General features: G+C 41.2%; 1 protein-coding gene across 3 annotated transcripts in view; it reads right to left on the bottom strand.

The window, feature by feature from the left end:
- Positions 1 to 14,183, bottom strand: part of OSBPL1A (oxysterol binding protein-like 1A) — a 92,461-nt gene extending 78,278 nt beyond the window's left edge. For all 3 annotated transcript variants that reach the window (XM_010574336.1, XM_010574334.1, XM_010574335.1), the window contains exons 1-5: positions 13,976 to 14,183; positions 8,667 to 8,789; positions 3,875 to 3,960; positions 1,602 to 1,676; positions 365 to 476 (exon numbers count right to left, since the gene is read on the bottom strand). In XM_010574336.1, coding sequence (XP_010572638.1) covers positions 365 to 476; positions 1,602 to 1,676; positions 3,875 to 3,960; positions 8,667 to 8,787 — 394 coding nt within the window. In that variant the 5' untranslated portion in view covers positions 8,788 to 8,789; positions 13,976 to 14,183. The remainder of the gene's footprint in view (positions 1 to 364; positions 477 to 1,601; positions 1,677 to 3,874; positions 3,961 to 8,666; positions 8,790 to 13,975) is intronic.
- Between the last annotated feature and the right edge of the window lie 417 nt (positions 14,184 to 14,600).

Below are 14,600 nucleotides of genomic sequence, written 5' to 3' on the forward strand. Positions count from 1 at the left end.
CTTGAGTTTTTCCTCTTCCTGTGAGCTAAGGCTTTGACTGCCATGTACCATTCAAACTGTAGCAAGGATTACCCCAGCAGGGCTGAAATAGTTACTTGAACAATGCTATTGGTATTCATACTTAACTCTCCAAGTCTCTTGCAGACATATTATGAAATAAAGAAAACCCAAAGCCTGTCAGTATTGCAGACAAGAACCAAAAACTATGACTTTTTTTCTTTCTAATGACCAAATGTAAAGAGAAAACTCAATTGAGCTTCTGTAACTTGCAGGAGAAAAATCAGCTTTTAGAATGTACAAGTGTTGGGGAAAAAACCCAAAACTAACCAACAACCCACAACAGCCTATGACCTGTTAAAGTTACCTTCCAACATATTCCTTATGTCTTTATCATGAGTAACTTCTTTGGCAGTCTCTCCACTCCCATTAACAATAGAAGTATCAGCATTATGCTGCAAGAGTAACATCACCACCTCCTGCAAAACAATTTGAAAAATACTGCTTATCTATCTCTGTTATGGCAAGGCCACAATCAGGCTTTCCAGCTACTGACATCCTGTAAGATGAGCTGTAGAACAGCTTCTCACCACTGCTGCCTTATGAAAACAGGAAGAGATGTTTTAGAGAGATTGAAGTGGGACTAACTGCAACCTTCTCTCTCATGTCAGTCAGCCTGAAGGAACCAACAGGAGATTAGTTCTAGCCGAACAGACCCGCTCCTATTTAAAAGCTGGTGTACCTGGTGTGAATGCTGAATTTGACAGATAAAACCAGTACGACTGGCTCTTCTGATAAGAGACCGAGTAGTAACTCCTTTAGAAGGGCCAAGAGGTTATGTATAGAGGTAGTACTAGCTTGAGAATGATGGTGGCATGTGGGGAACAATCAAACTAGTCTCACATTACAGGCCTATAAAAAGCTCTTTCGTTCTAGTTTTCTATGAAGAAAAACCACTTCCAGACACCAAATGGACCAGTGTGTCCTAATTTATAGTTTTTTCCCCTCCAGAAGCCACTAAGATTAAAACAGTGTGGTTTCTCTCTATGTAAACATGCAGTTAGAAGGAACAATCCCTACTCCTTTTACTGTGTCAAACATACCAGGCACAAACACAAATGAACTCGTTGCACTTTAGTAGTAGATGAGAGATCTTTACACTGGTTTCCACATGGTAATTAGCATGTGCAGCTAGAGGTAGTGCTATGCTTCAGCATCTTCTGTGACACACAGCAGAAGCAGAACAGAAGCAACATCAGTTACACAACTGATGCACAGTGTTACAGTGGAAGACAACTACTGTTTCTTTCTCTGCCAGCAAAATCTTCATCAACAAAAAGCTAAAAAAAAGATATGACAAAGTATACTAAGAGAAAAACCATGGATGTCATCTCCCATCTTCAAGAAAAGATATTTGTACCATGTTTTTGTTTTGGACGGTTATACCAGCGAGGCAATATGCCTAGTCCTTTTGAATGCACTGTACCAAAACAGGTAAGTTATTTTTAGACACTGTAAAAAACCATCTTTTTGAACTGATCTTATTGCTAGTATTTCCTTAATAATTCTATGATTGAGGCTTCAAAAAAGCCAAAATACTTTACCTTGCGTCCTGTGAAAGCTGCACGATGGAGTGGAGTGTCCCCCATGTCATTCAGCACATTCACATCTGCACCAGCCTAAACAGCAAGACCAAAAGACATCTGAATGTCCTTTCAACAAGAACTACATAGCTATTCCCTCTCACTTGGGGGGAAGGGGAGGACAGAATGCTAATGTAGGCTTCATGGCAAATCGGATCAGAACTGTAATACAGTCATCCTGGAAACAAAGATAACTACGTATGTAAGATTCATAACCAGCACTCTAAACTACTTCAAAGAGGAAAAGCCTCCTGCATTTTTCCAGGCATATCTCTCACTTTTAAGAAGAAGGTATATGGAAAACAAGTTTAACACAGGGGGTTGTTGGTTTGGTTGTTTGCTTTGGATTTTGTGGGTGTGGGTTTTTTGCAGGGGGGCGTGGGTGGGGGGGACAGGTGTTGGGAAAAAACAACCACCAAAAAAACTTAATGAAAGAACTGCAGTGGTACTGTATAACATGCATACATATATTACTATAAATGTACACACAGTAGCATCAGCCTCCTGGTGCTCCTGATTTAACAAGTGGTGTTCTCCCTAGGCACCTATTGCTGCTCTTCAACTTGAAGTGAAAACTTCCATGTCAGCATTAAGATGGTACCATCTGAAACTTAACCTTCCTTCTTCCTTTTCTTTTCTACAATCTTTGCCTTGAACCTCCCTTCCTCTTGTCACACACTTTCTCCATCCCATACCTTTTATCTGAAAGGAAGACTGCTTGCCAGTATGCACAGGCACTGTTCCAGGAAACCAGGAAATCCTATCCTTCCTTCTTGAAGCATTTCTTCTACACTGCTTTACCTAACCTCTCAAAGGGTCAGAAAGAGGGCAGGACATATTTACCTTTATCACATAGGTTTAGATCATATAATTTAGCCAGGTCACTGCTGCCTGCCTAAAGTTAACTGATGAACCTGACTCTAGTTCCAGAGCTGTTCCTGATAATACCTCATTCACTTGCTCTTTGAGCACAAAATCTAGGCACAAGTACACAGACACTCATATATGCCTAGCTTTCAGAGGTGTACAGCCTGCTGTTCGACTTACTCTTTAAATAATACCCTTTCAGGAGCCCTATCAGAAAGAAGAAAGCACAGTTACATATACTCATCCAACTCTGGAAGTGTTGATAAATGCATTAAGTGACAAAACTTTATGTTTTGCTTTAAGTAGCCCTTGGATTGAGAACAGCATTATCTATTGAGCACAAGTGTGTAGGCTAGAGAAGAACTTAAAGAAATCTCAATTTTGTTTCCTACTTTAGAGTCATGATTATGGCTGGTAGCCTTTATTCTGAGTGAAATACAAGTTTAGATTAGCTACCTTTGTATCTGAGGCTGTTTAGCATGTTTCTGCCATCTACAGCAAAATCTTTCAAATATGAATAGAGTATAATATAGTTAGCGTTGGTTGAACCTACTCTGAGAGCTGAGGGTAAAAAAATATACTCAGAAACAACTGCAAATGCAGTGCAGATGTGGCTATAAAGATACAAACAGGTCAGCTTTGATGACAAAGGTTCATCATTTCAAAGTTCATCACACAGTTCATTATTTCAAAGATGTTAGAAAGAAATAATGAGTCAAACTACCTTAGTCTGTGCCTGGAAAGAAACACATACAAGTTATGCTGCACAGAATTCTGGACATACTTCTATGCACAACACACAATTAGATAACACAGATTTTTTTCCACATTTGAAACACTTTAGCCTTTTCTACAACTCAGTAAGTGAAATTGCCTAGATTATATACTTTATGTACTACAGTAAGCTAGATCAGGCCCTTGAAGCATTTGCATTACTAGTTATCAGATGCTGGCTTACTATATGCAGATATCCACTAAGCTTGAAAAAGGCTGAAGCTTTCATGAGGGCATATCTATATACTATACGTCTTTAATATTTACATTCAGATGGTTACACAAACACATATACTCCATGAGTTAGCTAAGTACTGACAATTGTAAACACTGTTCAGAGTAATAGCTGTGTACTACTGTACAGTCTTCCAGTGTCACCATTTTGGGTCTTTGTAAACTTGGCTGATCTTAATACTGCAATTATTTCATCCCTTAGTTTTAACAATCAGTTATCTCTGTTACATGCAGATAAACTGTAGAAGTGGCTCTGCCTCTCTACAAAGCCACCTTTCTTCCATCACAAGAACCCAAATAAATACTAACTGCTTCTAGGATAACAAAGATTTTTCTGCCTTACACACAGAAACAAGTACCTTCAGCAAATCCTCTACCACAACAGCATGTCCAAAGTAGCAAGCAAGGTGAAGAGGTGTCCAACCCATATTAGATTTACTTCTGCCTGAAAGACAAAACAGGTAAATCAAGTTTTGGTCACACAATACAAAAAAGATCTTGCCATGTGCTTAGAGGTTGGCATGGATGATCATTCTTCACAGTAACAGAGGAGCAAGGAGGCTGGAAGCATCAATACTAACTATTCATAATTAGAATTACTAAATTGGGATGCAGCTTGAGAACGTTAGATTCAAATCTACAAAATCTTTCTTAAAGAAGAAAGTCATGTAGTCTGATGGAGAATAAAACTTGTTTTAATACCTTGTTCTTCAACAGCAGCAAGAAGCTTCAGTTACTTTTACTATGAAAATAGCACATGCAAGTACACATTTCTCTTGTTTATCAAAAAACTGTTTTGTTTACCTGATTTTATTTCCTGCACACAAATGAGAGGTAGGACAACCCGTCAGCCAAACAGAGGATTCACAACAAAACAGGTGGGATGACCTAACGTTAGGGTATTTTGTTGTCTTGTGCTTGTACTCATTTTAACAAAGACAGCCTTACTAAGTATCATGATCTGAAATCTCTGTGCACTGTAGAACTCATGTACCATCTACAGCTCTAAGCCTCTGCAGGAATGATAAGCACAAGCAGGAAGCAGGCACAGAAGTGACCAGGCAAAGGAAATTATGATTTATGCTTTAAAGAGCATTTAAAGCATGCCCTGGAGGACTGGCTGTATGAATGAAATTCAAGAACCATCCTACAATTACTTCTTTAAAAGCAAGATATTAAAAGCATTAGAGATTACTAAGTTAACAACTCGTGTTACTTTCCAATTGTAACACTCAACTGTATTAAGCAAAGCTGGTTTGTGCTTTGTTTTTACTAAACAACAGACCCACAGCATTCAGAGTACAACCTGAAAGCTATCATTTTTTCATTTGGAAGCAAAATGAAAGTAAGGCATTAGAAAGTGTTTTGAAACTACTGCCACCATTAAGTTTTCCCCTTTCGTGTATCCTCAAGCATTGAGGCTTGGAACATGCACAACATAAGTTTGCCCTGAGGAGACAAGCCACTAGCACAAGGAAAGAGAGAACTGCTGGTCTTGCAAGTTCATCATTCTTTCTGCTCTCATATTACAAGTTAACATTAAAATGTGGTTCACAGCTGACATATTTTCCCATTTCTTACAATCATTTCCAGCTAACATTTCTGCTCTTTATTGGCTATTTCTTTAGTTATTTGATTCTCTTTCTTCTCAACTCCTGTTGTTCCAACACTGATTTAGTATCTTCCCCTCATTCCAGCCTGGCCTACAACAAAGTTCCTGCCCTATGTCACTGATGGGCTAAAGTACCACAGAAGAGAGAAATACCATGTGAATTACTAACTCTGGGGCTATGTATGCTGGATAACATACTAAACAGACATCATTCATCCCTCAGTCTAGTAAGGAAGAAGGTTTTCAAAGAACACAAAAGAGGTCCAAGTTGCACTGAATTCATACAATTAGCCCAAGACAGTCATTAGTTACAGCACTGACAAGACAGTGCTGCTGCCAAGGAATCTGGTCATGAAAAAAAAGAAAAAAAAAAGTCAGGAATCTGTCCACATTTGTAGTTCTTACTGAATAAAGTGCCACAGACTCTTGTTCTGCATCCACTCAATGTCGGCATTTCTGATATTAGCTAACCAGTTACTTATCAAGCTCCTGGGGTGTTTGTTACTTCTCTTCAAGGGACCACAAGTGTTTGCACTTTTTTTTATTATTATTTTAAACCAGGACATCATTACACTGGGGAGAATGCGAGGGTAGGAAAGTAGGATAAACACAACAACAACAAAAAAATCCCCTACCCCTCTCAGCCAGTTCTTTGCTTTGATGCCAGTTAACTATAAGTGTCAAGTGTGACCATTTGTTTAGAGAATGGAGGTAGTCATTTCCTGGTTGTAGTCTGCTAGGCTACTGTGCAGCCATCCAAATGTGTATTTTGCCATAACGCACTATTGACCACTGACCTTATTTCACAGTTTTCTTACTCTGCAAAGTCCTGGATATTCTATTTTCTTGTGTTTAAGGAGAATGAGCCAACATAGACAGGTTTAGAAAACATGATCATTTCAGATGAAACCCAGGTTTAGGGCTGTTTTAATGTGGATATCCTCTTTTGAAACCACTGAACTGAGAAAACTGGAAATGGAAGTTCACACTGTTTGGCTAGATTCTCATCAAGCAAGTCTTGCTTATCTGCAAGCATTGACTGGCTAGAATCCAGTCACAACAGAGCAAGTACAAGAAGCTTGGATTTATTTCCTCTTCCTTCACTTTGGCTGAAGTCGGGATGTTTGGGATTACTATTGTCAGATGTCACACTTGCAAATCTAGAGCACAGCCTCAGATATAAGCTCACCCTTGGAAAGGCAAGATAGGTTTTACAAGGTGTTGAAGGCAGGCTTTGACACCCAGGCACATTAATGTGTCAGACTTAGTCTCTCAAGGCACACTCTGAGGGAAGTTTACACTACCTCCAGTACAGCCTCCCACCTGCTCCAAAAGTACTTTATTCCAAGCCAAGTGTCATTGCCACATCAGATGCAAGTCCTGAAGGAACTGCTGTAGCACTGAAGACACTCCCCATATCCTGACTTTCTAGGGACATCTGATTATCCAGAAGGTAATGACGGAAGGATAAAAGGCTGTAGGGAAGAGAAGGAAGACTGAGGATTGCAAAAAGTCAGTTACAGTCTACAGCCTGTATTTTAGTTAATCAACATGTGGTTATGCAATTACTATCTGGTAGTACTTAACAGATCAGGATTTGTAGCAAGACATAGTGGTTTTGCTAGCAAGGAGGCACAGTAGCAGGGGTAGTCATGCTGCAAAGGCTGTTCGGCCTGAATTTGTCTTTGTCTTAGACTATTTCCAATGGAGTACTCTACAGGAGCAGAGTGATTGAAACAGTCAGTCTCTGAAGACTGACTGTGGAAGAACAGAGATTTAACTCAAGTTTCACACAACCAGAACAGTTCCCCCAGAGAACATTTTAGTTACACTTCTGTGTCCTCTAACATTTAGAAGAATCAGAACTTAGAAAGCAGAGATTTCACTGTGTATGGATTCCATATTCAGAATTATTTTGTTTAACCTAAACCATCATGAGCATGTTCCCTCTAGCCTCCTAGACCTCCCATTAGCAAGCATGTATTAGCTGGCTGGCCATGTATTGCTAAACTGGAAGAGTAACAGCTAAGGACCATCTTTCCCTTCACTAGCTGAGTCTCTTCTATGGTCTAGACTTTCACAATACTAACACTTGACTTTGAGCAGGAATGCTGACCAGAGACCAGTTTGCTTGATATAATACAGGACTGCAGATTATGCCATTTCATTATGCTTTCTTGACTTCAGATTATGTTTAAGAACACATCTGAGAAGCTCTGAAACCTCTTCTAAGCACAATAGACTTCAGCAACTTATTTATGGATACTGTTGCATGAATCTTAAGGTGCTTTTATTCCAGCTGTTTAGGCACTATACACAGCGTCATGAATTTTTGCAAAGGACATACTTGGGAGGGTGGAGGACTTCAGCTCCATCAAGCTCTGTCTAATTCTCCTATAAACTAGCTCCCTGAAGATGAAGTAGCACGGGTTTTGGTTTTACAACTTGTTTTTCTGAGATGAGCACATTAACTACTGGGAAAACACAGACACAGCTGAGTAGTCAAACAAAGGATGAGTAAACTGGTGATTAAGAATGAGACTTGGGAAAGGGATAGAGCTTGTTCAGATAACAGGCTTCTGCGCTCTTTAGAGCAATGTGTTCCCTCTGTCATGGCTGAGAGGAAAGGTAGTTGCTCTCTCCTCTCTCCCTTTGCAGTACTATCTTCTCAGTGCTCCTTAACAGTTAAATGCTGAACAAAGAAATACCAGCCTGTGTAGAAAGAGCGGGATACACATCCACCTTTTTGAAGCAAGCAGAAACACACTCATGTAAATACAGAGAAATATAAAGCTACTAAATGAATAAAGAAATAGGGCAGTCTGCAATTGCTAGCAAGCTTGCAAATCCAGCCCCAGTTTGAAGTTTTAGTGCTCAGCAAGCAAGTTGCTTAGCCATAACTATGTTGGCTATGCATGTGCAAAACTTTAATGTTGGCCAAAGACCCAGATCCAGCTGACCAACAGTTTTACTTTCTTTTCCCAAGTAACCTAGTATACTGCTAATGGTAAAAAGCATACATTTGTCCCAACCATTCCTGAAAGTGCCAAGAGCTGTAGCTGCTCCTACTACACGATAATGAAACACGGCCTTGCCGCCGCCCCCCCCCCCAAAATCATCACACCTAGGAGAGCACAAATAAATGACCTAATCTTCTCTGCAGCCCTGATAAAGGCTCTTTACCTCCCTGAACCATTCCCTGTCACCACAGTCAGTTTTGTTTAGTATTATAAAGCTCTGAAGTTGGCATAAGCATGAACACAGGCAAAAAGAGGTACTGATTCTTTGTCTTGTTGATACTTCCAGGTTCTGCAAATTAATCTGAGGTTTTCTGTACATTACAACTATCTGTACTCTGCTTTTATGATCGCTTCCCTATGTAACTATGGCCTTGAGTCACAGGACAAAAGCAGCTGTTGAAGTGTTTTTTTATTACTCTATTGAGCACTCCAAAGAAAGCAAGATTATACTATCAGCAACAGTTTCACTACATGTGACTTCAACAGTGAGATTACAAACATTCGAGGAAGGCTACTAACCTTTACAGTTGATATCAAATCTTATTTCTCCTTTGTCCATGGTATCCAACAGCTGTTTAACCTCTTGAACATTTCCATTTCTAGCATCATGGAGAAGCTGCTGTTCTGCTTCAGTACTCATCTGTAATAAAGAAATGAAAGAACCGATTTTGCAATCTCTTATGCTGGTATAAGTTATGGCTTAGTATTATGTCACTTTTCTCCCTTATTTAATACTAACACTGGTATGAGAAAGATAATTATTTCCTCTGTAGAACACATTTAATGTGCACACTGTTTTCAACAGTCCAGCACTCAGTCATGCCACTAAGAGGCATTAAAATTCCTCATACAAAGCAGTTAAATAATAAAATACCCATGCTTTCTTGCTCCTCGGTTTTCTAGGTTCTAAGTGTGCCTTGGGAGTACTGTACACCATAAACAAAGCAAGCTTTGCTACAAGCATAACAAATAAATGCTTACTTTTTCCTCATAAGATTTTCACCTTTACCCTGTAAGGTTTCCACAGGCAATAAGGAAAAAAAAAAATTATGTATGCCTATTAGCCCAAGTATTTCTTCAGAATTAACCGAGACTTATTTTGGCTGCCAACCCTGGGGAACAGAATCCGAGTTCACATTAAGGTCCCAGATACCCATCAGTGACTGGTACTACCAGCTCTTGAACTCTGATACCTGACCCTCCAACCTTGACTTGAAGGGGAGTCAGATACTCCAACAACTTCTTGACCTTATCTTTAAGAAACACAATAGTACAATATAAAGAAGTGTCATGGTTTAACCCTAGCCAGCAACTAAGCACCACACAGCCGCACACTGATTTCCCCCCCACCCAGTGGGATGGGGCAGAGAATCAGGGGGAAAAAAAAAAAAGTAAAACTCATGGGTTGAGATAAGCACAGTTTAATAGAACAGAAAGGAAGAAAATAACAATGATAATAGTAGCAATAATAAAATGACAACACTAATAAAAGGATGGGAACATACAAAACAAGTGATGCACAATGCAGTTGCTCACCACTCCCCAGCCAATGCCCAGTTAGTTCCCAAGCAGTGATCCCCCCACAACCAACTCCCCCTAGTTTATATACTGGGCATGAAATCACATGGTATGGAATACCCCTTTGGCCAGCTTGGATCAGCTGTCCTGGCTGTGTCCCCTCCCAACTTCTTGTGCCCCTCCAGCCTTCTTGCTTGCTGGGCATGAGAAGCTAAAAATCCTTGACTTAGTCTAAACACTACTTAGCAACAACTGAAAATATCAGTGTGTTATCAACATTCTTCTCATATTGAATCCAAAACATAACATTATACCAGCTACTAGAAAGAAAATTAACTCTATCCCAGCCACAACCAGGACAAGAAATTCACACGCAACTATAAAACATCACTAGCCAATTCTCATCTTACCATTGCTCTTGAACTACAAAAAAAAAGGAGTATCTACATCTTTCAAAGAAGGGAGAAAACAAAACCTGTTAGCATAGCTATTTTTACAGCTCTCTAGTAGACAGGGAGCCTTAGACCTTTGGGCAAGTGATAATGCTACTCACCAGGTCTCTTGCAGAATGCAGTTATTAAGTTATGTCTTAACTAATCTTTTTCCACACTGACAGCATCACAATCTGAAGTAGTTTTGCCTTTTTTTTTTTTTTAATGTTATTACAACTAGACCCAGATGCAGCACAGCTCAGCACAGGCAAAAAACAATTTTAATGTCCTATTTAAATACGCGCTTTTAAGACGTATCAAGAAGCAATTTTAAAAGCAGCCTCAAAAGACTGATGCAATACACAATTTATTGCTGCTAAAAACACTAAAAGAAGAGGTGGTCCAAATTTAGTATCTCCAGTTTAGCATCTTTACCTGACACACTAGGTTTACCAGATACTGCAGAATCTAGATTTCTAAAGTCAGTTAATGATTGCAAAGAACATTATTGGCCTCACGTAGTTAGCTTTCCTATACCAACAGAGGTTTTGATTGGTCCCACAAACTGTTCACACTCTGCTGCATTGGACAGGCAGCTTGATTGCACCACACACACTCATAGCCAAAATTGATGCAGGGAGCTCTTTGACTACTGTAAGATAAGAAGCCACTCAGCAAGAGACGAGACAGTGAGAACACTGGGTAAGCAACAAAAAGCCTGTAACAGTGACAGATCTTGTAATATTCAAGACGGACAGAAGCCTGGAACAGGACAGACTGCCAAAGCACTAACAATACAGAGAAGAGAGTTTTTCCCTACCTTTTGCTCAAACAGCAAAGGGACAGAGGGAATCTGTTTTCAAAGAATTTGACAGAGAGACTAAGCAACCCCTTTCTGGCATGTTTCAGAAGAACAGACTGGATCAGTCACCTGCAATCTACCACAGACACAGGATACAAATGCCTTCTCCAGCAGTGGTTAGACAATAGTCTTGTTTGTGCCTGCTTTTCAGTTCTACTAGAAAAACAAAACAAAACAGTACTAGTCCTTCTAGTAATCCTTTGGGCCCTGAAGCTACCTTCTCCTTTAAACAGGAGTGTATCCACTTGTCTGAGCCAACACAGCACAGTTTGTTGTTACTGGGGCAGGTATAATTTTCCTCAGTGAATCAGTTCTACCAGTGTCTAGCGAAAGATCAAAATCATATATGTTAATGTATTATCAGTCTGTAATACTTTATCTGAAGCTGAGTGATACTGTTTCAGGGGGACACAGAATGCAGCACTGAGAATCATCCAGACAAAAGCTAAGAGTACACTTAGAGCTCATTTTGCTGGCCTACCTATCAAGGATAGGGGAAAAAAAACCAAAGCAAAGCTCATCCTTCGTTTTCACCCTCTCCCACACAATATTTCTTTAGCTATCTCTCAAATGTCTCACCTAAGAGAAACATACTCCTATCATTACCCCTATCATTTGTCAACATCCCACATGCACAGCAGGTATGAACAGCAATGCACTTTCAACACATTAAGAACCTGCAGTTTCCATTTGATATTGATGAGAAGGAAGAAAAAAAACTGTTTGGGAAGGGAACCAAGAAGCTGATCCAAATCCACAACTCTTGTATGCAGCAAGGCCAGTTATGTACATGAGCAGAATCTTAAACAGCTTAAGATACATGGAAAGCTGAATCACTACGTAAAATTACTTGCATGATTTTTCTCCCCCCAAATAGTCATTAGGTTAAAATCGCTGATTTGTTTGTACTCTTACAGCAAATATTAGCAGTAGAGTGACATGCATAGTAACATGGCTAAGAAAGGTCTGTCTGCTTCACTGGTTTAGTCCCCAAAGACTGCCATTTTGGCCAAGCCTCCAATTTCAAATACACTTTGTAAGCTTGAAGCATGCAGTGATGCAGAAGAATGACTGTCTGGCTATTAGTCATGGTTAGAAGGATCATTCGCATGAAAATGTTCCTACAATTGGGGCTGGAAAGTGAATCTGCATGCAGTTACTCATCAGACAAGTGATACAGAACCTAAAGTTTTAACTAACAAGCTAAATGAAGTGCCTAAGTGAAGCTGGCAGCAAAGAGGCTCTTAATAGAACTTGGCACAATCTTGAAAAACTGTTCTAAGCAACAGGATTTGCTCTATAATGGAGCTGAGCAAGCACCAACATAAGTCTGAGTGGCAAGTTTAGAGTATGGAAAGAAATCAACACACAGGCACTCACTACTATGCACTTATAACTGTACTTTGCACATCTGCACACCCCCTGCAGAGGGAGTTTATTTGACCCACTACCAAGAGAGCTCCAAAATTCCCACCCACTGGTTTTGAGGTACCAAGCCAGACCATCAGCACTGAGGGAGAAACTTAATAGTTTAGTTTGGCTTTATTAGCCATAAAATACTACTGGCAAGTTAATCTATATGAATTTTGCTGCCTATATGCAAAGCTACTAGCCACTTGAGAGCAGACATCTGTTCAGTGGTGTTGCCATCATTACTTTATTCATTAATTAGCTGATATAGGTTAAACTGCCTTTCACAGCTCATCTTTACGCCTTGTGCTGTTGAAAGGCTTGTATGGTAGTCTCTACAGTCACTGGTATACCATGAAAACACCACAAGAACAATATTTAGTGTCTCCTATAAAGATGAGATGTTACTGCAAGGCACTTCCATTGAACTCATTAGGACTACTGGAGCAGTACTTGAGTGCTAATTGAATCTTATCCTTTAAGGAGTTATAAAAAATAGCATTGAGATGCTCTGCTTTTATCTTCTTCTAGGAGACCTATGCCAGAGTGACCTTCTCACACTATTACAGCATCTATCTTCACATAGGGGTTGTTTCCAACAGAGCAGAGAACCCAGGTTACCGTTCTGCCCGCATGCCTGCTTAAAAGCGTTTTGCAGAATACTTAACCACAAAAGGCCACCTAACTACCAATATACAAACTATCAACTTTGCCCAACTGCTAGAAGTGAGTATGAGCAAAAAGTTTCTCACAAAGCGGTCTATGAAGACCTAAAGCACCATCCCTGACCACGGTGCAGAACTATTGATAACACCCACTTGCTTTTTGCTTTGATTTCTTCTCATGCTGGGGCCTCCTGCCATGTACACAGCCCAGAAGTGCAACAATACACAATAAGCAGAACATGGTTGGTTGTCACTCTGCTGCAGCTCAACAAGCAGCAGAAGCAGTACTGGCACTGCCCAATTTAATGTTAAGGCTGAGTCAGCAGCCACTGGTTGCATAGGAAGCTTTCTCTTCACAACAAATAGTAAGGCTGGTAAAAAGCACTGCACTGGCTAGTATTTCAAGATATCTCCCTCTAGCAATGAAAACTAGATTCCTGTAGGAAAGGACGATACTTGCTCAGGAAGACTTTGTACATGTCCCAGCACGGACATATTATGATGTGATGCTTGTAAAGGAGGAGGACAAAATGGAGCAAACCACACAAACAGACAGAACCTGTCTAGAAACCCACACAATACACTGTACTGACAGGAGTTGCTCCAAGAAGAAAGAGTTGCCACACTAGAAGCACAAGCGATGTTATCTAAAAGTAGTTATTTTAATCTTCAGTTAAAGGGTTCTAGAAGTTGAACATGCTTCTGTGACAGTCTCATGGTACTTCATGTGAAAGCATCACCTATCTAAAATCAAGTTACTGTCTGCTCATTAGCAATTAACACAGACGCAGTAACACAATACCTGTTCAATACCACTGCCAAGGCAATAGTTATTTAAACTAATCCTCATTCTTAGGCACCTTCTGGCTGTTTTCCGCACATAGTTTAGCTTCTACTACATCAAAGACTTCCTTTCAGCCCAAGAGCTCTAAATAAGCTTACCACAGCTAGGGCAAGATCTCAACTGGATCAGCAAGCAAGTGCAGTTCCAAGCAGGTAAGAACTTCAGCAGAACCGCTGTGAGTTCTCTACGCGCGTCTGGAATCGAGCAGTTCGTTTCTGTACCACTAATTACACACTTTTTAAGGCGACAGGCTCATGCGTCACAGCAACGGCACTTCTTGCCAAGGGGAAATGTGCGCTCAGACCCAGGGCGCGGACCACCGCACCCCGAGGCACCGGCCGCCCCCCCCGCAGCTCCGGTTGCGGGGAGAGGGAGGAGGAAGGGCCACCCACGCAGCACAGCGGGCGCCCACACCGCTTCCCGAAGGCCAGAGCCCCCCCGCCCCGGCTACCAAGGCCGCCTCTGCTTCGGCTCCTCAGCCTCCAGCCGAGCCTTATTTTGGGCCGCCCCCCGCCGCCCCGGCGGACGGCTTGCCGGGTCACGCTGTGAGAGGCTCCGCGGGGGGAAGCAGCGACACCCCCACCCCACGACACCCCCAAACACGCTCCCGGCGGCCGCAGAGGCGAGGCGGCGCCCGAGGCTGCCAGCGAACCGGGGTCCTCCGCGGCGGGCGGGCGGCCCGGCGGGGGCACGTACCCCCTCACGCAGCGCCCGCCCCGCAGG

Source organism: Haliaeetus leucocephalus, unplaced genomic scaffold (genome assembly GCF_000737465.1).
Source record: "Haliaeetus leucocephalus isolate CR32 unplaced genomic scaffold, Haliaeetus_leucocephalus-4.0 Scaffold428, whole genome shotgun sequence".
Lineage (NCBI taxonomy): Eukaryota > Metazoa > Chordata > Aves > Accipitriformes > Accipitridae > Haliaeetus > Haliaeetus leucocephalus.